This window comes from Heterocephalus glaber, unplaced genomic scaffold, assembly GCF_053883595.1.
Source record: "Heterocephalus glaber isolate CG9 unplaced genomic scaffold, H.glaber_assembly_v1.0 deba00001444, whole genome shotgun sequence".
Classification (NCBI taxonomy): Eukaryota; Metazoa; Chordata; class Mammalia; order Rodentia; family Bathyergidae; genus Heterocephalus; species Heterocephalus glaber.
This window is the reverse complement of record NW_028258297.1, coordinates 11,318,165-11,343,108: the sequence shown is the minus strand read 5'-3', so window position 1 is coordinate 11,343,108 and position 24,944 is coordinate 11,318,165. Positions and strand designations below refer to the sequence as shown.

Sequence of the window (24,944 nt, the reverse complement as noted above, 5' to 3'; positions counted from 1 at the left end):
GATCAAAGCCACTCTGCCACTGTTGACGGGGCTCTGAATGGATGAGTCTCTGTCTGCAGTCACCTGGGCTGAGATCTCTAAACCAGGGACCAAGAGCAGTGGTGGCGTCATTGAGAGCTCCAAAGGACACCACTGCCCATAAACATTTTCTCTCCTCAGTACTGGGGATCGAACCCAGGGACTTCACAGTGGGCTACATCTGTGGCCCTTTTTATTTTGAGACAGAGACTCACCAAGTTGCCCAGGATGGGCTTGAACTTGCAACACACCTGCCGCTGCCTCCCAGGGTGCTGGGATTACAGGCGTGCACCACCTCCCCCAGCTAGCTTCACATTCTTATACTTGACCTGTCTCCTGGCTCACAGGTCTTCGTCATTTAAACCAGCCTCCAGGGGAAGGAGCCCTCATCAGCGTGGCTCATGCCCAGCAGCAGTGAAATGAACAGCTTCCTCCATGGTATAAAACACAACAAACCAAAGCAAACCGAAGTGACCAGCCACTGGAGATCAGTTGTAAGTAAGAGTTAGTTACATTTGAAGGCTTCCACTACTGAAAGTAAAAATTAGAGTTGAGTCACAAAGCCCATTTCTTACTCCTGTGTGGTCAGATTTCTAGTATTTATTTGAAGACAGCGGAAAGGACACTTGCTTAAGACACGAGCCAGGAGTGAGGCTGGAACCGACAAGGCACCGATCAGACTGAGGCATCTCTGCCCTGCGTGCCCACCACAGGCTCCCGGGGCTCTGTGCAGTGGGTGGCTCATGCTGAAGACGGTGGATATGGCGCCACAATAACTGGTCCTTTACATGAATGTGTCCTGACTCCTGGCTGTGAGGGCACAGCCCTTGCTGAGTGACTACTGGACAAACACACCAATGCCACTTCGGCATTCAGGCACACAGCAGCATGCACAACACCGGGACCTCATCATGCCAACATCAGCAGCCACCCAAGCCCTAAGTCACCATTTGTAGGGGGAGCTCTAAGGACAGGCGTTTTAACTGCTTTCTACTCCCCATATGTACCATGAAGTCCCCAAAGAGCCTAACACAGCCAGCATTCTGGACGAGGCCTGCGACAGGCACAAGGGGAGCCTGTGCAGAAACCCGGAGCAGATCAAGGGGACAGGCACAGCCAGGAAGAAGAGCCAAGGGGGAGGAGGACACAGCCACAGCGTCTCTTGCACAGGTCAGGGGTGCACACGCACACACACGCACGCACACGTAAGACATCACTCCGAGCAGCCAGTCACCTGATTCTAGGTGGAGAATGGGAAAGCGGTGATAGAAACAGGCTCTCTGAGTGCTCTGCATCTCTGCAACGGAGAGGTTAAAGCAAGACCCAGGGAAGGAGAGGAGAAACTGACAGAAACAAAGAAAAAGAAAACTTCAAAGCAACCAGCCTACCAAGGAGTAGAAGGCAGAAATGGAAGGAGGCACGGGTACTGGAGACCTGCACAGCAAAGCGTGGGGCCGCCCCAGACTTTGCCTCTGAGGAAAACACCCTGGCCATCTGCAGCCGGCCAGCCCCGGAGGAGCCTCTGCCCCCAGAGGAAAGGGCTATGGTGCATGCACGGAGTGGCCTCTCCCATGTGGCTCAGGGAGAACTTTCTGGAAGAAGCTACCGAGGATGGAAACCACCTGGCTTGGGTCAGGGCCCCCGTTTGGCAGCTGGGTCCACTGCAGAAGAGGGGTGTGAGCAGCACAGCGAGCAGGCAGGGTGCAGGTCAAGGGCGTACCATCCTTCCACAGCTCAGAGACAAACTTGTCGGAGGACTGGTGGAGAAGCGTGGCGATGTTGTCATTCAGGGGGTCCATGTTCTTCATCAGCCACTCATCGGCTTTGTAATCCACCTGGAAGAGTTGGGGTCCTGGTTATAGGCTGTTCGGGGACCTGAGCTCACACAGCTTCTCCCAGAGGCAAGTCACGCCCTCGTGGGGAAACGTCAGAAAATGAGAACACCCCTTGGCCCAGTATCTCCATCCCCAAGAAGGAAATGACAAGGGCCACAGGTATGGACAAGATGCTCTCTGCAGTATTATGAGTAAGAGCAAAAAGTTAAAAATAGTTGGTAACAGGGGACTACTAAGAAAATGATGTTGCAGCTACACGAAAGAATATTGCCTTTTTCTTTTTTAGGATAACACAAAGAAAAAATCCTAGAAGGACATGTATCAGAATGTTAGTAACATTTCCTTATAGTAGTAAGACAAGTAATTTGTGTTTTTTGTTTTTTTAGAATATTCATGTTTTCTCTAAGGTACATCTATCCAAATTTTTTTTGAAATATGTTCTTAATAACACGAGCGGTATTGTATTTTCATTGCAAGAGGTCCCAGAACAATAAAGAGCTTCCCTCTTCCTAACCCAAACTGCCCTCTAGGGGCACACACATGCACTGCTATGGACCCCAAGGTGCAGCATGTGGGTTTGCTGTGAGACAACGATGCCTGCTCTGAGAAGACAAAGCTGCGGACTGGGCACCTTTATGACACTTCAGCACCCCAGCACAGCCACCATCCTTGACCTTTTAGCTGCTGTCGCACAGCCAATGGCATCATGCAGGCCCTTGATGGTGCACAGGGTGTCCCCATATTCCCGGAGCACAGGTAACAGGACAGCAAAGGCTCGCTGTGAGCTGTTGCACTGCTGCACATGTGCACTTCCTGAAGGTGGTGATTAGGATTATTAGTTTTTTCATAAGTAGTCTTAAGAGATTTGCTTCAGCACTCTTAGAACCAGCAACCTCTAGGAGAGGCCGGGCAGGGTGGGCCACATGCTGGATTGTGGGGGAGGCTTGGGCTCGATGCTGATCAGGAAACAGCCCGGCCCTGTCTAACTGCATGCTTGGGCTCCAGTTCATCATTAGGAACTTTGTGCACAGGGCACAGAACTGCTGAGAAAAACCCACTTGAATCTAGGCACAGACCTCTATGGCTAAGTGAGGTCTCAGCTGCAGAACAGAAGGGCTGGCAGGACGAATGCTGACTAAACACTGATGGCAGGTCTACCATGGCCTGGCTGCACAGCCTTGGCAATGACAACAGCTTCTGTCAGTGGTGGCTGCAAGGCAGGGGCAGTTCCCCGCCCTCCTGGAAGAATACTGTTTCACAACGCCTGGAGCTGCTGGGAGCTAGTGACTGACCTCTAGTAGGAGAAGCCAGGGATGCTACTAAACACTGCACCACGTAGGACAGTCCCCACAAAGAAACATGATGCAGCCGGTATCCCCACATGCGGAGCCTGAGGAGCCTGCCTGGGAGGGAGCACCATGCCTTACAAACCTGTTTAACGCATGGAACACTGCACAGAAGGGGGTCGCCTCCTCTTCCAGATAAGGAAACACAGGCTCAGAGAGACTAAGTAATTGGTCCAAAGTCAACCAGCTTAAGAGTGGCAGAGCTCTAACTGCAACTCCAGACACAGCCGAATCTACCCCACCCATGGAAGGCGGGCCTAACATAATACACACTCCGCGTGGAGCCAAGCTTTCAACAAGTCCGGCTGTGTGAAGGTGCTCTGCCAGTGTGAGTGCTGACTGCTCACCAGCCCCATTACTAGACGAGTCATGGACAAAGACCTTGCTTGGCCCATGTGTCCCCCTCAGGGCTGCCCTGGGAACCCCACCTCCCTGAGCAGGTCTGACTGGCACCAGCCTCTGCACACTCCTCACCTTGCCAGCATAGTGGATGATGCAGAAATCAGCTTTGTCCTTCAGCTGCTTGGGCTTCTGGAACTTGGGGTGGGTGCCCTGCTCCTGCATCACCTTCTCCACGAAGCTCTTGTCAGTGGCTTTGGGGAACCAGCACTCCTCATCCAGAAGGGCCAGGATGCCAGGGGGGCCCGCCTGGAGAAAGCAGAGCAAGGCACTGTGAGCAGCACATAGGACCCACCCCCAACCTCGAGCCTGGTATAGGCATCCCCAGGAGCCCATGGAAGGTGAGCATCATTCCCTTCCAGGGAAAAAAAAAAAAGAAGAAGCACTGAAAAAAAAAAAAGCACTGCTTAAAAGTTCTAGTTTACAAAGAAACCTCAGTGTCCAGGCTGCAGCTGAGACCCTAACCCTGTGATCATTCTCTAGCTTCTGTGCTGGTGGTGACTTCACTAGTGATGCCCTCATCGATATGATAAAAAGCACAGCTCAACAGCCCCCGGGCCCAGAGCACCTGGTCTGGGGTTGCAGGGCTCTGCCTAGGGGACTGCTGCTCGGCTGGGGGCCCCTCACTCCGAGCATGTACATACCCTGCACTCTGTGTCTGCACAGTTATATGAGGCAGGAGGATACCAGGAAGTCCCTTTGGGGAAGAGAGAAGCCCAGAGACCTGAAAGCCTTCTGCACACTGAACTTGTAAGATGAGAAAGCAGACTCAGATGCTGTAGAAAGACTGTTAGACACGACGTAAAGCCAGGAGGACTTTTGATAATTACCAAACTCAACTGGTTGAGAAAAAATCAAAACAACATCACCATTAAATAGTTTCATGTTAGGATTACAAAGACGTGTCTTGGGCTTTCTGATTAAATGTTTCTGTGTGACTCAGTTATCCACATGCTCAAGTCATGCAGGATTCCAGGAAGGACATGAGATGAATGTGTTTAACTATATTCAGGAGATAACCGAGAAATACAACCCAGGCTTCATTACAGAGCACATATCCCAAACCCAAAGCAAACAGGTGACCAAGACTCCCCACCTGCTTGGTAGAACACTGAAAATGCCCTGCTTGGGAAAGGGAAGAGGAGTCAGGTCCCAGCCATCCTCAACAGCCAGTGTTGTGGGTAAAGCTCCAGGGCCATGTTAGCCCTAAGGGGGAAGGGGCTGAGCTTCATATGTACAGGCAGGAAAAGCTTTCAACACCAGCCAGGATCTGCGCACTTCGCAGCTGCAGCAAAGGTGTCTGGAGATGGGGCCTTAGTTCACAAAAGTATGGCTGTTTAAGACACAGAAAAGGCAGACCCTGCAGCGCTTTTGGGACTACAGACAGGATGCTCAGACCCAGGCACATCCCCACCAGCCAAAGCCTCTTCTCTGAGGGAGGCTTCCATGATCAGCACTTCCCACAGCATCAACAAAAGACTTCCACAACCCACACAGCACCAAAGGAACAGGAACACCACAGGGAAGAGGAGCGAGAAGTCAGGTCTGTCCCGAGGGAGGCCAGCGGGCTCTTACTGGCTTCTCGATGAGGTCAATGCAAGGCTGCAGGTCAAGGCCAAAGTCAATGAAGTTCCACTCAATGCCCTCACGCTGGTACTCCTCCTGCTCCAGGATGAACATGGTGTGGTTGAACAGTTGCTGCAGCTTCTCATTGGTGTAATTGATGCACAGCTGCTCAAAGGAGTTCAGCTGCAAGAGGAAAGCGGAGTCAGAGAGACACCCTTCCACGAAGGGCCAGGAGCCCCAAGGAGGGAGAGCCTCTGGAAAGGACACGACGGGCACCTCCCTGGGCTGCCCTGTACCACCCAGCAGCAGGTGGCCTTCACCTTCTGGGGCCTGTGGACCTCTGCTACACCCTGCTCAAGCCTCTTTCTGAATAATGTCTTTAAATGCATAAAGTAGTTTACCAAGGAAAGACGTTATATTAAATACAATTATCAAAACACTGTGATGCAGCAATATACTATGCTCCTCATGAACAAGAATTAGCTATGGGTTTAACTTCCAAAATTTTGATGCAGATGAGGATAAATATTTCTACATACTGGACTGGACTATAAGAAAGTATCTGGCTTCTGCTGGTGACAGATGACAAGCACTGCCAATAGCATCATGGTTTATGTACTTTGTTGAAAAAAAATGCACGATTTCAAAGAGAAATAAAATAAAGTTAGTAGGAAATAAAGATACAATCTTTTCCATTGTGGACCCCAGGTTAAGAACCTCAGATCCACTGTAATTATTACTTTCTCCTATCAGCTCTCAAGGCCTTTATGGGCAGGGACAATGTCTTATCCCAAAGCTCAATAAATATTGCCAGAAGAATAAATATAGGCAAGACCTACCATAAACTCTAAGAATATGATCTGAAAGCCACATTCTCTGCAACATCTCTGGCTGAGAATGGGCATGCTCCTGTACAGCTTCCACAACATGGAACAGATGTCTCCACACATAGAAGATGGGCACTCTAGCAGCCATGGGACCATGGGGAAGAGGATTCTTAGTCCAAGGAAAAGGCAATGAAGAAGCCAAGGAGGCAGTGAAGTGGAGTGTAAAGGGCAAGGCTCACATCAAAGATCTCAAAGCCAGCGATGTCCAGGATCCCTATGAATGAAGCGCCCTGCCTCTTGGTCTTGTCCAGAGCTTTGTTGATGCGCAGCACCAGCCAACGGAACATCCGCTCATAGGTGGCTTTGGCCAAGGCCTCAATGGCAAAGTCAGCCTAGGGACACCATCCAGAACAAAATGTCAGATACAAGGAGTCTGAAAGCCCTCATGCCCTTCCCCCTGATGATTTCGATTTCACTTTGGGGGTCTTCCCCCAGAGAAACAGCACTAAATATGGAAGAGTAAAAAACTTCATGCATGTTCACTGCACTGTTTAGAATGATGAACAATGGAAACAAACTACAAGCCCAGTAATCAAGGCACAGAAAATTCAAATATTTGCAAGAACTTTTTAAATAAAATGACAACATATAAAATTATTTACAGACGTGACAGACTGAGATTTTCTTCAAAATAATGCAGTTGAGGAGGGTGGTTTAGATAAGATTAATGATATGCCAAAACTGTCCAAGAGTTGGTAACTGTTGAAGTTGCCTCATGATGGGCACATGGGGCTCTTTCCATTATAGGCACTATCTTCTTTTGCGTGTGTTTGAAAAGCTCCATAATAAAAAGCCAGAGTGACAACTACAGTGGTGCCTCAGTTCACAAACTTGATTCTTTCCACAATTCTGGTTGCAAACCAAGTTGGATGAGAACCAATTCAAATTCATTGTTGACCTTATGGAGAAATTTGATTCATTTCTCGTCTAGTTCAATTTGCGACCAGAATCGTAGGAAGAATTGAGTTAATGAACAGAGAGGTACCACTGTAAATTAAAAAAACAAAAACTAGGGACTGGGGATTTAGCTCAGTGGTGCTGACACCTGCCTCGCAAGCGCAAGGTCCTGAGTTCGATCCCTAGTACCAAAAAAAAAAAAACCTTGCTGCCCAACAATAATTTTAATTGGATAAGACTATGATATTTTCCCTTCTCTCAACTCTTGTATTTTCTTAAGTGTTTACATAGCATTTTCATCATTTTAAAAAACACAGTTTCTACTAAATTACTGGCAACTGCACACTGCTGGCAGTAACAGTGCACACTGTCTTTGGAAATACAGTGATGTCCTTGACCTGTTGCGATGGTACAGAAGCAACCACAGGCTGTCAGCACCAAGGGTGGCTCCTTTTAGAAAAAGGACTAAGCAGGTGATCTTCCCAGTACTGAGAGATAAGACTGGTACTAAAATCTACACGACCAGCACCATGACTAAAACCAGAAACCCCAGCAGAGGGGAAAGCAGTGCTGGCTTGGGAGGCCCCTGACTCCAGGGGCAGCAGGCACCCCTGCCTGGTACAGACAGGGACTCCGACTCCTGTCCCTGCACATGCAGCCAGGCAGCAGGTGGTGGAGAGACAGCAGCTGGGCCTGAGCTCCGAGGATGGGAGGCTGCCGCTCTGGTACCAGGAGCTGTACTACGACACATGGAGTCCTCGCTTTATACAGAGACAGGATGTGCCGACATCCCTAACGAGCAAGCAGCCGAAATGTCAACTCAGTTGTAGAGGCATGGTGGGACCTTACTGAAGGCAGCCTTCACTGACTTCTCTGGGGGGCAGCCTGCTCACGCTCCATACCCGGGGTTGAGGACTGAATAAGGGAACCCATGTGCACATGCCTCACACAGCACTGCCCCCAGCCCTGGTGAACACACCTGCTCTTTGGTCTGTGCCTTCTGTACATAGTCTCGTCCCACCTTGATGCGTGGGGTGAGGATGCCTCTGGTGAAGTCAGTCACGTTGATGCCCAGGAGGTGGGAGACCTTTTGGGCAGCTGGTATTTTCAAAGAATAAGGAGGGATAAGGTAAAAGGTTTAATTAGACCCAAGGGAACAAGTCCCTCTGCTCAACCTGCAAATAGAGAAGAAAGCTGCCGAGATAACTGAGCGATCATTGCCAGACAACTGAATCTGGGCCCTTCTTTAGCAGTGCCATGGTGCAGGCCAGCAGGAGTGGCGGCCCTTACCTCCAGAGAGGCCCCAGGGCAGAGGTCCTAAGTGGAGGACCCACATCAGTGCTAAGTGGGTCCCTACCCAAAAACTGAGAGGAGGCAGGCCCAGCACAGTGCCAGAGGCACGGCACCACATGGCCCCATAGAAACAGCCTGCACAGGCCACATACCCTTGTGTTCAATTTTTTAGAAAGACTCAAAAAAGAGCGTGCTAAGGCTGAATAACAAATGGGGTCATTTGCAACAGCCCAAGGAAATTGTGGCTAATAGGATGTGATGCTACATCCAACGTGTTCATGGGCAAGGCTTGTATTACTTTCTGCCATAGCAGAAATCACTGTTTTAATAATTCAAGACAAGTGATTTGGCCTCAGAAATTAATAAGAAAAGCCCTAATCCATACGATTAGTATGGGGAAAAAGCTTATACTATGGGAAAAAAGCATATGGGTGATGTTCATGTGTTTTTTATATCTATACAAAAAATTCAGAGGGATATACACCCCATAAACGCACACAAAATTAAGAGGGTGGGAGATTTCTGCAACTGTTTTTCCTGAGCAAATCCACATCCAGGCACCTGTCCCCATGGCTCGGGTGAGAAGCCCACAGGGGTTACCTGTGTTGTCGGGCATGGATGCCTGGTCGGTGTTCCGCTCCTTCTTGAAGACGATGTTGCCGAGTTGAAGAACCCCTGAGATGACCCGCAGCAACCCTTTGGAGGGCATCAGAGGTAGGTCAGAAGCAAATGGGGTTAGATGAATCCCAAGTGGGGCTGGCCCCTCCCCTGAGGATCTTAAAGCAGCAAGCCAAGAAGGGGCACCACACTCCCTGGGGTCCCAGGGGTGCAGGGTGTGGGCTAATGCACCGCCTCCCTGCCAGTCAGCTTGGGCAGCTCTATGTCCAGACAGGAGCTCTGGTAACACTCCACACTTCTAAATCTGGACAAGGACATGCCCTTAGCCTAGGGCCCAATGCCTGCTCTTACAAATAAAGTTTCACTGCAACACAGCCATGCCTGCTTATTTACATATGGTCGATGGTTAAGCAAAGATGACTCTGTCTCAAACACTTACTGCACTTTCTTGTGACACACACTATGCACCAAAGTGGACACAGGTAGAAAAAGGGACATCCCTCCATCGCCCCATCATCCTACAGACTCAGCCTCAAGCAGGCTGAGGACTCGAGTCTTTTTTACCCTCCCTCTAAGGAACCAGAAGTCACAGGACCATTGCTCACTGTGGGTTTCACCAACACAAAGAGACGTCCTCCGCCCGCTCCACGCTATGCTGAGACAGAGCAGGACTATCCCACCAACAGCATGGCAAGGGCTGGGGGGCTGGGCCCCACCGTGTGAATGCCTGTGGTGCCAACCAGAACAAACCTCAAGCCTCGACCCCTCATGGTCTTCCTCTAGCTCCACAGGAAGCCCCAAGAAGAGGCTCTCCCCAGACCATCAGCTGTCCCAGCCTCCTCAAGGAAACAATGGCCAGCCTCCCTGCCTCCCTCACCCACAGGAGGCCAGCCCTACCCATCTGCTCCTCTTCTGGGATCCCCATAATCCTCATGGCTTCCATGGTCTCCTGGAACATGTCCTTGTCCTGCTGCCCCGGGATGGTGACGTGCCCATTGGACAGGAAGCGGTATTTGTTGTACGGCTCCAACAGGAGGTCGGCTGTGAGGGGTAGAAGCAGAAGCAAGTCAGTCAGGTGTTGAAAGCAAACGCTTCTGTCAATGCTGTAATCTCAGAGGCTTGGAGACAGGGGGCAGACCCTGGGCCTCCGGATGCCCTGGAAGCTGCAGGCACATCCCTGTTGACTCCTCAGCATGCCGGTGACCCACACATTAGCAGAGAAGAGAAGCGGGGCCTGTGATGGGCACTGTGCCTGCAACACGCCTTCCTCTGGCATGCTCAGAAACAGAAGGCCCCGCCCTCAGGATGGCCCAAGGACAGCAGTCACTTGTGCTTCTCCTCCCGAAACTAAGGCAACATTTTCACATCCCTGATGCCACATGGCCCCATCCCAGCAGGACCTCTGGAGCCCAGGGGGCCACAACTTACTCTTCAGGTGCTCGCCAGCTCCAGACAGCAGGTAGTAGAAGATGTGGAAGGTCCGTTCCTCCTTGGCTTGGCGAATGGCTCGAGACTTCTCCAAAAGATCTTTGCAGATATTAAGGAACAATACAATGAAAGGAAGGCAACCATCCTCCTCTCCTCCACATCAGAAGGAACCAACATCACCAGAAGAAAAAATGGCACACAATGGCAAAACCCAGCAAAAGCAAACTGCCTTGGTTCCATCCTTCAGGCAGGGTAGCTCATCCAAAAGAGCAGCTCACACCCTTGGGAGCCTTGTCTGTTTAGAGGGACCCCGCCTGACAACTGGATATGCCACAAGCCAAGGCCATACGTGGGCAGAGGAGAGAGAGTAGCATCTACCCAGATACCATCCCTCTGGGTGCACTGGATGATTTTTCAGTAATTCTCTCCCAATCCAAGCAGAGCCCTATCTGCCTGGGAAAAAAACCTCCAAGCTCTATGTTGGGTTTTCAATGGGCTTATCCTGGTATCTCCCTAACTCCACTGAGGTGCATCACGATGCGCCTGAAAGGGACAACATGCTGGAATCAGGAAGCAGCTTCTCCTCTATGGAGGCCACTTCCTCCGCCCAGTGCACTATAAGGATACAAGTCTCAATGTTGGCACCCACAATGTAGCCATTGACATCAAAGTTGATGCGAATGAATTTGCCCTAAGGAAAGACAAATCAAGAGATCAGAGGCCCTGCCTCGGAGAGCTAGGGAGAAAGGAAGAGGCTGGGGAAGCTTGACCCTGCTCCTGTATCAGTGGGGACAGGCTGGAGGGAGAGGCCCAAGTGGCAGCTCACATCTACATGCCACCCCAATGTACGCAGGACTCAGGTGCCACACGACCCTGTCTAGCCCAAGCCTCTCCACGGAGGCAAGGTACAGTGGCCCATCAGAAGCAGCAGTCTTCTCTGCACGATCTGGCCCTGGGCACTAATGACTGGGTACAGCCGGACACTGGGTACCACGTGCAGTCTTTGCTTACAAGCTTTTCCCACTTCTTGGGAAGGAGGATGAAGAAACTGCTTAAGACCACCTTGATGGAGAGAGGGCAGGCAGTCCCATGGGACAGAAACCCCATCCAGCCTGCTAGACGAGGAAGCACCAAGTTTGAGCCTTCCTGTTTGGAGGGGAGGGCACGTAGGCAAAAGGCCATGTGTGCCAGAGCTCTGCAAGGCTCCTGCCCCAAGGCACTGCCACCTGCTACTCACAAATCGTGAGGAGTTGTCATTCTTCACAGTCTTGGCATTCCCAAAGGCCTCCAGGATGGGGTTGGCCTGTAGCAGCTGCCGCTCCAGCTCCCCCTGCAAAGGAACCCAGAGCCTCAGTGAAGGCCAGCCAGCACCGCAGGCTGCCAAGCCAGCCCTGCCTGTGGAAGGGAGGTGGCAGAGCCATGCTGTAGGCCCAACATGCCAGGAACAGAGCTCCCGATGGCTGTGGTGGCTGCTGTGCCAGACTCCTGTATCACTCAAGTACAACCTTGCTGACAGGCCTTGGAAAATCCTGAGAGCTTTTATCCATGGACTGACAAAGCAGCAGCCCCGGAGGGGAGGCAGGAAGCACTCACGACTCCAGAACCCGGCCTGGAGCAGCACCTAGGAAAGCAGCGTGTGGACTAGGAAGAGATACTGGGCTCCAATCCTTCTCCGGGACAGTCTCCATCCCATATGGACACTTGCCTCCTGCCACCCTCCTTGTCTCTAATGCCCACATTCTTTTCTCCTTTCCATAGGACAAGGAGAGGTGGGAATGAGATCCAAAAAGACACAAGCTCATCTCCTCTATGTCCTACTCAACACTTCACTGCCCCTACCAGCCCCTGCCCTGCCATCCCCTAACCCACCATGGCAGAATCTGAGCATGGGACCAACAAGGCCTGCCTTAGGGTCTGAGCTATTTAAAACTATCATTAATGGGGCCGGAGATTTAGTTCAGTGGTTCTGCTGAATGCCTCACAGGTGCAAGGCCCCAAGTTTGATTCCCGGTACCAAGAAAAAAGAAAAATATATCAATGAATCCTGCTTGTGGACTCCTGGTGCTCTGTGGCTGACAAAAGGCACCCTCACGCCCTCTCATCCCTCGATCCTCCTAACACTCAGGGCAGGCAGGATGCAGTAGACCCAGATCACAGAAGAAGTGGAGGTGGAAGAGGAGAGCCACCCAGCTACCAACAGTAAAGAAGGTGCCAAACTCAGGTCTCCCACCTCACCTCTGTCAGCCCCACACCGGGGCTCTAGCCTGTCAGATCAGGTCAGCTTTGGAAGCAGCTACTGCCCTGCCCAGCAGGCCAGACAATAACCAATACTGGCTGAGGAAAACGAGATCTCACTCCCCTTATGAGCCAGGACCCTCGAGGGGGAAGACCCTCGCACAGGGTTGGTGGGCTTTGCATTATTAGCAAGGCTGGAGCAAGCCAGGCCTTGACAAAAACTACAGCTGCCTAAGAGTGAAGAAAGTGGAACTGGCAGCAGCAGGAGGAGGCCCAGGAGAACACGGGTGCCACCTGTCTGCAGGACATTAGGGATGCTCTGAAGGCAGCCTAGCCAGTCTGGAGGCCACCAGAAGCGAGGAAGGACTGGGACAGAGCCTCCTCCTCCTGGACAGCCATCTTCAGCCAGGACTTCTCCCAGGCTGGGGAAGCCTTTGTTTGTGGACCACATGAACAAGTGGAAGAGTCCCTCTGGTGCCTTGCTCCTGAGGGAGGGTCAGAAGGACCAGGCCAAGGAGCAGGGGTCAAACTCACAGAGCAAGTTCCAATGTGCACTTGGTACCGGCAATAAGTGAACCCCAAGCTCCCATCCACAGGCTTGGGGCAGGGCCTAGGCAGTCAGCTGAGGCAGCCCACAGAGCCAGATCTGGATGGGAGTTGCTCCCACTCACTGCAGAGCTCTCATCAAAGCACACGCCAGACTGCCAGACTGCCAGGCTGGCCAGGCCACTCCCGTTCCCGCAGACAGGCGGAGTGTGGCCCTCCCAGAGCCTGTGACGCCCAGCTGCGAAGCAAAACTGAGGCCTCCATTTGAAAACACATGCTGCTTGCTGCCATGAAGGGTGGGATGGCTGGACCAGGTGGGGGCAACCCCTCTGATGCACCAAGTTCCCTGACCGCCACTATGGAAGGGTTTTTCTTCACAGACATCTAGTTGGACACAGAAGAAACTTTTACTTTTCAATGAAATTTGCATAACATGAAATGATGAGGGGTGGGTGCTCATTAATTTGAAATTACCTATCCAGTTTCTGAAAGGCTTCACTGGGCCATATTTCTGCCAGTGGGCTCCAGCTAGGGCATAAAAACTATTCAAAGAGGGCTGGCATCGATGGCCTGGCTCAGACCACAGAAGTCCACCTGGACAATCTGTCACCCTAGCTCAGCTCTGCCAACCTTGGAATAGTCGCCTCAGGCGCTGCAAGGAAGAGAGAGAGCTCTCTCCCAGAGATGCCAGACATGCCTCCAACTACAAGAACAGCCAGCCAAGTTCAAGAGCTCCTTGTGCCTCTACTGCATGTGGAAAATGACAGTACGCCTTCAGACATAGAGATCAACCAAACTGGTCAATGGCCTGTCACTCTGAGGGCCTGGGCAGCGAGTGGATGCCACTGGCAACCTACTCGATCACTCTAGTTGGATACAGAGCCAGGAACAGGGTGCACAGCACATACCACATCCTGACAGTCTGCTCCCCTATCATCCCGCGGCCCCAACAGGCCATCTTCGTGCAGTGCTCAGGACCTGCCTTCTCCTCTACAGCTGGACTCCCAGACATAAGGCACATGGGCCCATTTTATTGCTAACTGTGGTTCTGTCTCCAGGGTAGGGACTCCAGTGTCACCCTCCTGAGAATCAGTCACATACCAGGCACTCAACAAATAGTTGAGAAATGGATTTTACTGCAAATTCAGAGATGGAAAACCACAGCTAGAGAACTCCTAACCTCATAGCTGTTTTTATAACAGGACTCCTAAAAACAATGGAAAATGGGGGATGGACAGAGAAAAAACTTTATTAGTTTCTAAATATAACTCCTGACACCTCATAGAAAAAGCTTCAGAAAGTCTTGAGAAGTTGCCATTTGAGCAGTTACTTCTGGTCTGGTTCCAGAGGACTGTATGCATTAGGATATTCTGTAGGACACACCCCAGTTCTGCATGCAGAGACACACCCCAACTTACTCATGAATGCTGCTGCACACAGAGAGCCAGTAAGGTGGAGCCACCGTGCAGCAGAGAGCGCCTGATGGCCTCAGGGGACACCACTGGCACTTGGGTCTCACAAGGCACCTTAAGTGTGCTTGAGGAAGAGAGAGCACCCCACGGTCATGCTTAAGACTGACCACGCCCACCCCAGGGAAACTCCAGTGTGGGGCTTCCCGGCACTGTCTCCAGCCAGTAGAGAGGTGGCAGGTGACGAGCTGGCCTCCTGCACCTGGTCAGGTCCACTGACCACATGGGGCTCCAGGAGACCAAGTGTCTGCAGGGCATGACAGCTGTCATGTGGTGTGCGGAAATCTGGGCAGGCCCAGCATTCTGAGAACAGCTAGGTGATAAGGCTGTACCCATTCTGCAGGAACTGCCACTTCAGAGTGCACAAGAGGCCACTGTGTATCACACCCAGCCCCTCCTCCCAAGACAGTGTGCTAAGCCTACAAGAAGAGTTCTAGTTGCAGAGAGTGACGACGGTGTGGAGTGAAAAGCTGCTGAGAAAAAAATACAGTATTCAAGGGCACACGATGGCAGAACACGCATTCCCGGTGCATAACGTGCAGTAAACGTGCAGCTCACCTAGCCAGGACACTGCTGGGTCCCACTAAAATCCATCAGGGGGGAGAGGGAAAAAATGGAAGTGAGACAACTTTCCAAATATCCTTTCGTTCTCTGCTGGGGGGCTGCCCACCCAGAGGCACTTCAACAGCAAGGAAAAGAAACAGGAACTCAAGGGTAGGTCTGCCCAAGACCCTTCAAGCCTCAGTCCACTTGAGAACCAAGTCATGAACTGTGTCTTCCAGACTCAGAGGTGGAGGACAACTAGCTTCCAATGCCAAGAGTGCTGCTAAGCAAACCCTGGGATGGCTCCAGTTTCCATAGGAACTCAGAAAGTTAGGAAACCAAAGGCGGAATGAGCTTGCTACCACTCAACCACTCCCAAGACCGCTACGCTGCTGCCTGCAAAAGGGGGGCGGGCCTCTGCTTTGTTCCCCAAACCATCCTCACTTAAAATCGAGGCCACAGTCATTAAGTCCTCCTCCCTCACCCCAGTGAAGGAGCCGCAAGCAGTGGCAGGGAGGGTGGCCTGGCACTCACCTGGTCCTTCTTGCTCTTGTGTGAAGAGGCCACGTGAGCCAGGTACTGGATGACTTTCTTGGTGTTCTCTGTCTTGCCCGCTCCAGACTCACCCCTGCAAGAGAGTCAAGGAAGTCCTCACTGAGGTGAGGCCACACCCCTGGCCTCCATTCCTCTCCAACGAAAGCTTACTGCTACCCTTCTGCTCCTCTGCTGAGTGCCCATGAGGGACCCAAAGCTATTAGAGAAAAGGGGGACACCCAACTAAATGCTAAGTTCTGGAATCCTCTCTCAGTCCATTTCCCAGGGTCCATTTCCCAGAGGCCGGACAAAAGTCAGCTCATATCCACTGCCTGCCCTGGTCACTTGGCAGCCTTCGAAGACACATGTTTTAGGAATCAACAGGAGGCAGCTGTTGACTTAGGGCTCGGTCAAAGACACTTAAACATGTTTCTTTGAAACTTCACTCAAAGGCATGTTCTGTACTATCAATTAACGGCAGTGGGGTTATCTATCTGAGTGTTAAGCTCAGAGGCTAACCAGTGTCAACCTAAATCTACGTAAAGAAACCCACCATTTGGAGCTGGGAAGACTGAGTTCTGCTAGGGAGTTCACACAGGCCAGTCAATTCCCAACTTGACTCAGTCAAAAAAGACTCAATGGTGAAGATTCCTCTGTTTTAAATCCACCCGCTGACCTGTGTGGCCCTCCTTTGAGGAAGCCAATGAAGTCTCTGGCTGTGACCCCAAGCTTCCCAAGCTATGGGACCCCTGAGCAGCGCACACATAACCCTAAGTCCCGTCCCCAGGGGAAGCAGAGAGGGCTGAACTGGGAATGGAATTCCTTGACTGGGTCTTAACAGAGCAAGAATATTCTTTCCGTAAGAAGAACAATAGGGCTGGGTTCTAGCCCAAGCACTGCAAAAACAGATCAGGGTGAAAACAAGGCTCCCCAGCACCCAGACAAACACTTACGTGCACAAAATGGACTGATCTTCTCGGTCTGCAACAAAGGAAACATCAGGTTACTTTCAGCCAGACTCAAAAACTGCCCACCACTGACTCCAAAAGGCTGCCCATTCCCCAGACAAGGAGCACAAAGCCTCAAGTGCCCCTGTGGCAGGAGGCCCTCGCAGCCCACCCACAAGGCCTGACTGTGGGCCTTGCTCAGGGCATAACTTTCACAAATGGCACTGCCCTGGGCATCCACTCCTGCTCTCCAGGAGCTCAGACTGCCCACCACATTGCCTGTCCCAGCCCATGAAACCCAAGTAGCCCTGTCTCTCCCACCACGCAGGAGGCAAACTGTGGAAAGCTCTCCAAAGGCCACTTTACCGAGCACTACTGTGGGATCTGCTCACACATGTCTGCAGCTGGGGCAAAGGCCACTAGAAACAAGGCCCTGGGCAGGTGTTCTAAACACTGAACCCATCTAAGTGAGGAACACCGTGTAAGGGTCCAGGGAATAGGGGTGGGGGCACGACAAGACCTGGCTCTGCAATGGGACAGCTGTGGCTAGGATGCCACCTCACACAGGGACAGTGAGATCTGGGAGAGTACAAAGCTTTCTCTGAGCCCCAGCCCCCTCCTCTGTGGTGTGGGATAAGGCTCATGTGTCGATGACATACAAAAACACACCAGCACGGTGTCTGCCACGTGCAAGGCACCTGATGATGTCACTTTAGGTGGAGTGTGGAATGAATAACAGTTTCTGACACACGTCCATGACAGCTTGTTCTCTGGGTCAATTGTCAGCAACTACCCCCAGCTCTGTGGACCGCTTAGCATGGAATGATATGAATATGGTCCCTAGGCACAGGGAGGACAGTGGTGCCCCACACTTTGACAGCTAAGCTTGACAGACATGGTTAAGACAACCTGGCTGACCCAGGTCAGTGCTGGGTGTTCAACATAAGTCCATTCTTTTCCTTTTACCCCACTCTGAGAAAGACATCCATCCACTCCCTCCAGCCAAAACAGCCTGCATCTGGCATGAGGCTACTTCCTTACGTCTTAGCTGTAGCGAAGTAATTATTCTTGGCCTCAGTTTCCATAACTCAAAGTAGATCTGCTACTGACCCCTCTGCAGGATTATTTTGAGAAACAGAAATAACACATGAAGCAGACCTGCTGTGGTACTCTGCGAGCAGAGGAGGCTCCCCAAACGACCACCGTCTGTTTACCACCCCAGCACAAAGCACTGGCAGTGGCACTGTCTGGACAGCAGGAGGACCAAGTGAGGAGTACAGTACTGGCAGCCATAGGGAGGATCAGCACTGGACAGAAACGGGTGCTATGCTCCGGAAGGGCACCATGGCCGGGCCAGGGCCTGTATGACGAGGCACTGGGAGGATGACTCCTGGCTTTCTCTGCACGTGGCCTCAGGAAATGCACTGAGTTGCTGCTCTATGCCAGCAGTGACCACAGGCCAGGTCACCCGCCCCTCGCCTAGGTGAGCTTCCCGGCATGCCTGATCTCAGCAGCACACAGGGCTGGTCACTGACCGCCCTCTGGTCATTCAGGAGGTGCAGAGGGTGCCTGACAGGAAGAAGAGAAAACAAGCCTCACAGGCACAAGCAGCAGCTGCCCCTCAGCTGCAGCCTTCCTCCCCGCTCCTAAGAAATACTCATGGGCTAGGGTGGGGGAGCTCGTCACTCACACCCCACAAACACACCCTACCCCCTGCGCTAGTGTGGGAACCACTCAGCGGAAAGGTGCGGGGAGGGGGCTTCTTCCCCCTCATCTTGTTTTCCACAAACCACAGCCCCTCAAGGCTGCCAGGCAAGGAGAGAGCCTTGATAAGACAGGCGGGTAGACTGAAGAGAAGGAGGTGGCAGGGAGCAGGGGGCAGGCTGAGAAGTCAGCAGTCTTCATCCCTGGCTCCCTAACAAGGGCTCAGCCACTGATAAAGGCTGAGGCAGACGTCTCTGTCACCCCAGGCCCTGCCCTCCCCCGCACACTGCAGCTCCCCGTAGTCTGCCGCTGGCATGTTTAGTCACCACTCCACAAGCAGGCAAGAATGTACCTGCAAGCTGGCAAGCCATGAGCCACAACGGCCGCACTACCATAAAAGGAAACATTCTCCATCCCTTCCAGAAGGAACCGTTTTTCCCAGGGCCTCCAAGCCCAGTCCCCAGCATGGCTGGAATTCCTCTATGTGAGGCATTAGAGGCTCCTCTGCTGAACAGGAAGCAGAGTCCCCAGCATGCACTGGAGGGCGACACACATGGGTGCATGCATACACAGGGACAGACACACACCTGCCTAGAGACACATGTCCAGAGAAACACACAGCCGTGCCTACACACACTCCCATGTGGACACGGACATACCAAAGCACCCGTGCACAGTAACACATGTGCACGTACATGCACAATGGGCACATACACCACTGGGCGTGGTGGGGCCTGCAATCCCGGCACCTGGGAGGTTGAGGGAGGCAGGATCAACAAAAGTTCAAGGCTTGGACTACACAGAGGGATGGCGTCACAAAACAAACAAACCAAAAGCCAACAACAACAGGCACATATACCTAGGTACACACCACATGCACTCAAGGCACACAGTGCACATGAGTACAGGTATAGACAGACGTGTCATGCAGGTACACACAGAAACAGGCACACACAGAGGCCTGCACAGTCCAAATTCCAAAGAGCCAGGTTCACCATCGAGGGTCCACCCACCCCACCATGCCCAGCTCTGCCCCTTTGTCCTTTCACTTCCACTTCCTGAGCCCCAGTTACCACTGTCCACACCGCCTAAACGTGCTTCAAGGCCACCTTAATTTGCTTTGTCAGAAGCCTCATTGGGACAAACACTTCTGGAAACAAAACCAGTGGAAGCCCATCCTCATTTTGTCACCCCTGTCCCCACCACTTAGCACCCCAAATCCACCTGCCTAGGAACCACAGGTAGCCCAGTACATCCTGGAGTCCTCGTGGTACTCATGGTAGGGGTCAGTCTGTTACCGTGTGGCCACTCAAGAACCTCAGAGACAGAGAAGACAAGAATGGCCACCCCGTTTCCACAAGTCTTTGCTCACAGCAGTTCAGGATTTGTTCCTGAGCCCAGAGGTCTCCTTTCTGGACAGCGGGATGGTTGGGATTCTGCTCTGACCCTATTATTCCTGTGTATTCTGGCAGGGATCCTCTGTGGCTCTCATGTCACCAGCCCTGTCCCTCACTGTTCAACTCAGCAGATGAGGACACTTAAGAGTCCAGCCCACTCCATTTGCTTTGATGGAGTCCTCGTTTGGTTCTGTATGAACTGAAGGCTTATTTGAAAATACCCTTCCTTCCCCTACTGTGGAGAAGCCCCGGACTTGGGGAGTGCACCGCCACCAGGCAATCTTATCCTGGTACACAGGCTCCCTGCAGGGATGGCACCTAAGTCTTCTTGCCCCTGTCCCATCTCAAGAACCATGGGGCAGAGACAGGACTGTGAGTCTTCTGCCACGGTTTTCAGACTTTTAAAAAAGTAGCAGCAAGCAACTTTTCCCCAGTAAAACTTTCCCAAACATCTGAGCAGTGGATGGTGGGTGAAGAGAGGGTTCCTCAGAGATGAGTGTGACAACTATGGGTCCAGACACACCCAAGGCAACTAGAGAGAAGGAAGCTCTGGCACCCTCGGTCCTGCCCTCTGCTCTTGTGTCTCCCCACACAGTGCCTGCCCCATCGACCTCTGGGAAGCAGAAGGGGCAGCTCTGAGCACTGGCTGAATGGCATGGACCTCAATACAGGCAGACACCTTGAACACTGACCTTAACCACCCCAGCTCTCTGCATCTCTGAGCTCCCCCCTGAGCACTTCCGGAAACAAGAAAGGCTTTCATGAGTTGCATATTCGGTGACCAGACATCTTTGCTCTGATTTTATTTCCAATCCAAAAGGCTGGGCCTACATGATGAGGTCACCCAAGGTGACAGAGGCCACCAGTGTGGACAGGTGATTCCAGACAATGCAGAAGGCCAGCTCAGGTTGGGGAGGGGAACCTGACTACTGGCATTCTGACACAGGTACAAGCATCTGGGGGCCTTAGCACTCACTTCCTCCGAGACAGGAGCCAATTCTTACCCATAAAAGGTCACAAAGCTCACATAGCAGTGACATCAGCCCAACAGGAAGTACAGGGAAGGCAGTGGGGCTTGGTTCACCAGCAGCTGCTGCCAGGGACTGACTCACGGCCAGACACATAAGACAGCACCTCGCAGGTGTTCCAGTCAGGGGCTCCCACAGAGAAACTCTTGGGGATCCCAGCTGGAAGAGGCACTGCCCACAGGACCCACCTCCAGGACCACTGGGTCCCTGGCCTGAAAAGTGGATATGAGTCAAGACAGAAAGACAAGAGTGGGCAGCTTCAGAGTGGACGATGTGCCTGTGTGAGATGGGACTGACCGGATGATCTGTGACAAACAGGGCCCAAAATTCCCACCTCAGAGGGGTCTTCGGCTTTCATGAAAATTCCAGAGCAGAGTCCGGGGGTGGCTCACTGTGCAGGCTGCATCACGGTGGTCCCTGCCTTATGTCACCCAGGATGGGGAGCCTAGGCAGCCCTCAGCAGACTCCAAGACTCCAGAATCACTTCTCATGGACAGCATCTGGGCCTCAGTCCAACGTGCAAGGCACTTCACGAAGTATATGACCTTGGACCTCGGGGGCTGGAAGGCCTTAGAGAGCATTTGGTTCAGTTGTCTCAGCCCAGGGTTCAGGTCACAGAGTCCCAAGAAACCAATGATTTGATCAAAGTCACAGAGATGGCTGAGAACTCAGGCCTCGGGATTCCTAGTTCTCCCCCAATTCCTCTCCTCCTACAGGCTAGGCAAGTGCAGGACCAGCAAGGTCCTACACTTTCAGTGCTGCAAAGGGCCACCAACACTCCGGTATGGAGATGGATGGCCTTTCAAGTTGGCCTGCTTCCTTCTCCATACCCAGCCCAATTCTCAGCTTAACTGACAAGAAGACAGACAGGAGAGAGAACAGGTACAAAATACTGCTTCCTATTGGCTGAGGCCTTAAGTCTCAGAGCCGCCTGGCAGCCTCCCTGCCCAGTAGTAGGCCAGTGAAAAAGGAAGTCCCAGCCGGGGACCCCCAGGCACACAACGTGGTCTCCAGAGCACACAGGTAGGCCCACACCAGGGAAGACACTCACTCGGCAGCAATGGAAGCCAGAGACACCTGGACTTGGCCCAGCACATCCACCCAAGGGCCTGCTGCTCCTCAGGCAGGACCTTGGCTTGAACCTGCCCAAGAGGCCCAGGTCTCCGGGTGCAGAGGGCAGAGGCTGGGCAGCCCACCCCATCAGGCTGGATGATTAGCCTGAAGCTCCAGGGACGGTTCTTAACTTTTGTTATGTCAGGAGATGAGCAAGCCCTCAAACAAGCATTTCTCTTGGCAAAATGCACCAGCAGAACACAGGTAAGTTCCTTGTATACAAGCAAACCCACCGGGAAGACCAGAGCTGCTGTGAGTCCACCTTTCCTGCAGCAAGGTGGGGAGGAAAGATTATCCACAGCTGCTGTACAGCCAGTTCCAGCAGGTCTGGCAGGCAGGAGGGAAATTCAAAGCCACAGGGGAGCACAAGGCCCATGGCAAATGTCCCCAGGGCTTCACAGGTCAGCTCTGCCTACTCTTCCCTGAGATTCCCCCATGGGGAGAAAGAAAGGCAGGGCAGGAGGGGGCCCTTGCTGAACCCTGGGCAGAGGGGAATGCACCACAGTACACAGTTCTGCATAGGGCTGGCTCTCAGGGAGGGAGCAAGGGGTGAAGAGGGCAGAAGGACAATGGGACACACACAGGGAGCAGGACTGACACCGCTGGGCAACATTCACAAAACCTTTGCACCCCACAAACAGCCCTGCAAAGAGAACTTAACATCCCTGGGATGAACTGAGTCACCCTTGCTCAGGGATACAGGAACATCCACACTAAAAGATGGATGGTGACAGTACAAAAAGACACATCCTGAAGAAGCCGGAGGCCCTGCTGCCTAGGAGAAGGGGCAACCACACATTCTAACAGCCAGAATCTGCCCCCACCACAAAAGAGCTCGACATTAGGGACTCTACAGGTGGATCCTTGTTTGTTTTTTGGGACCACTGGGTCAAATTTTCAATGACTCCCAAAGTACTAGGTTTCAAGATGCCACCTGATTCTCATCTCCCATTTAGCCAGCCCAGAGCAAAGCACAGTGGACGGACCACATGGGTTGGACTGGAAACAACACAAGATGCTTAGAGCTGAATCCTTGCAAAGGACCTATTATCCCTGGGTTCCTCTCCTAGAAAGATCTTCCAGATAACCTGGCAGCCCCGGGCCCAGCTCTCCTAGAGGAGGACAAAGCAGGCTGCCGGAACAACAGAGGGAAGAGCACCTCAGCACTACAGGAGAGCCCACTCGGGAGCAGCACAACACTCTCCTGGTGTCCACACGCTGCACAACTAGATCTGACAAAACAGAGGCCACGCCAGTTCTGAGCTCTACTCTGGGCAGCAGTGATGGCAGGGGAAGGGGCTCTGTCAAGTCACTTCCTGTGCCTGCAGGAGTCTCCATGAGGAGACTAAAGCCCACCAAAGGAAGCATCTGGTCATCGCCTTCACTACACACGGAGACACACCAGGACTGAGTAGGAGCAAGGTCCGTGGCAGCTGGCAGTTCAGCCAGAAGAGTTTTCAGTCTCCTGCTGTAGTCTCCCATCCGCAGGTACTCATCACAGCCCGGCCATCACTCTCGGCGGCTCCTTAGCTCTCTAGCCCCACCCCTAAGTCTCCTTAAGCTCAAGGCAGACAAAAGACAAAGGCTCCACCAGTTAGCTGACACATCCCAGCCAGGTCGCAGTTAGGAAGTGACAAAGCCAGAGTCCACTCCATCAGTCTCCTTCACCCCTCACGTCCTCATGTCCTCAGGCAGGCTTCTCCTGAAGGCCAAGTCTGACTCTTCCAACAGCCTACAGAAGTGCTGTGGCCTTTTCTAAATCCTGCCCCACCCCAGCAGCCCTCAAGCCTCGGGCGGACACCCCTCCCCTCTGTGCTGGGACCCTCATTCTCATCACATGCTCATCAAGAAGTCGATTTAGGGCCAGGGATTTAGCTCAGTGGTTTCACCGCCTGCTGCGCAAGCGCAAGGGCGCTAGTTCCATCCCCGGTACCAAAAAAAAAAAAAGAAGTCAATTTTACCTCCCTCTAGATATTAGAAATCGACCTCCTCCACGCAGGAACCCTGGGCCTGCGTTGTGTCTCTCTGCACAACGCCTGGCACACAGGAGGTGCTCAGCCTGCAAGGGCAATAGCTATACCACACTGACACAGGGCTTGGACCTCCTGGGTGAGCCCACACTGTCTCTCCTCTACACACGGGGATGCACAGGGCCCAGCTCCAGCCCTCACCAGCAGACAGCAGGGTCTTCGTGTGCCAGTGCTCCCAGGGCCCCAGCCTCCTGGCCAACATGTTCCTGACCAAGTGGAGCCATCACATCTGTGGCTTCCTGCTGCTCGAGTTCCTCACCGTCTGAACTGGCAATCTACTCAGATCTCGCCTTTCTGTACCCTGAGCATCTCCCTAGCCTCTGATGGACACAGCACTTTCCTCACAAAGTCCATGTGAGAAGGAGTTGATTCCACAAGGCAGGAGAATGTAGAGGGGGAAAGAGGCCTCTCCTCTCCTTATCGCCAAACTCCACCTAACTGGCAAACAGGATTCCTCCAGGAATCCACCAGAGAAGGTGAAAGGCAACAGCGCGCCATGGAGGCAGCTCAGAGAACCAGGAAGCCCTGGTTTCTGGGGCTGGCTCCGCAGATCTTGGGAGAAGTCAGTTAACATAGCAGCTTGCCCATCTACCTGTGAAATGGACCGTGCTCAGATAAGAACACAGCAAAAGAATTCTACCTTTCCTTGTTTACCCAGGAAGGTTAGTCAACCCCTATGAGAAATGTAGTCACTCACTGGGAACATGGAGCAGTTGTTTGGTGACCAACCACTTCTGGTGCAGCTTCTACTGGGCAGGGACACGACAGAGTGAAGGGTTAAACAGTTCTGAGTGGCTCAGACCTGGAGCAAAAGCAGACCCTACTGCTGTCTCCCCCAGAAATGCCGGGAACTCATTAAAATACCAGAGTCACTGAAAGTGAACCAAACCTGGCATTGCAACTAATTAACACGAAAGAGGCCTTTTTTACTCTTTTCTGCTTGTGTTGGAGAGAAGAGTGGGCTCAACACAAATTCTTCCACCAGCCAACTAAGCACACAAGCCTTTACCCAGTGGGGGACCACAGAGCGCCTGACCCCACAGCAAGCCAGAGGTACCATTTCCCAGCCCTGCCAGGCTTACAGACCACAAGCTGCTGCTGTCTGAACCCA

At 52.5% G+C, this 24,944-nt stretch overlaps 1 protein-coding gene across 1 annotated transcript in view; it reads right to left on the bottom strand.

Moving 5' to 3' along the window:
• The window catches only part of Myh9 (myosin heavy chain 9), an 86,155-nt gene that overhangs the window by 21,430 nt on the left and 39,781 nt on the right, over positions 1-24,944 (bottom strand). The window contains exons 4-15 of the mRNA XM_004845690.4: positions 16,568-16,595; positions 15,615-15,708; positions 11,525-11,617; positions 10,915-10,978; positions 10,288-10,386; positions 9,757-9,900; positions 8,842-8,937; positions 7,928-8,046; positions 6,231-6,383; positions 5,174-5,347; positions 3,674-3,847; positions 1,739-1,853 (exon numbers count right to left, since the gene is read on the bottom strand). Coding sequence (XP_004845747.1) covers positions 1,739-1,853; positions 3,674-3,847; positions 5,174-5,347; positions 6,231-6,383; positions 7,928-8,046; positions 8,842-8,937; positions 9,757-9,900; positions 10,288-10,386; positions 10,915-10,978; positions 11,525-11,617; positions 15,615-15,708; positions 16,568-16,595 — 1,353 coding nt within the window. The remainder of the gene's footprint in view (positions 1-1,738; positions 1,854-3,673; positions 3,848-5,173; positions 5,348-6,230; positions 6,384-7,927; positions 8,047-8,841; positions 8,938-9,756; positions 9,901-10,287; positions 10,387-10,914; positions 10,979-11,524; positions 11,618-15,614; positions 15,709-16,567; positions 16,596-24,944) is intronic.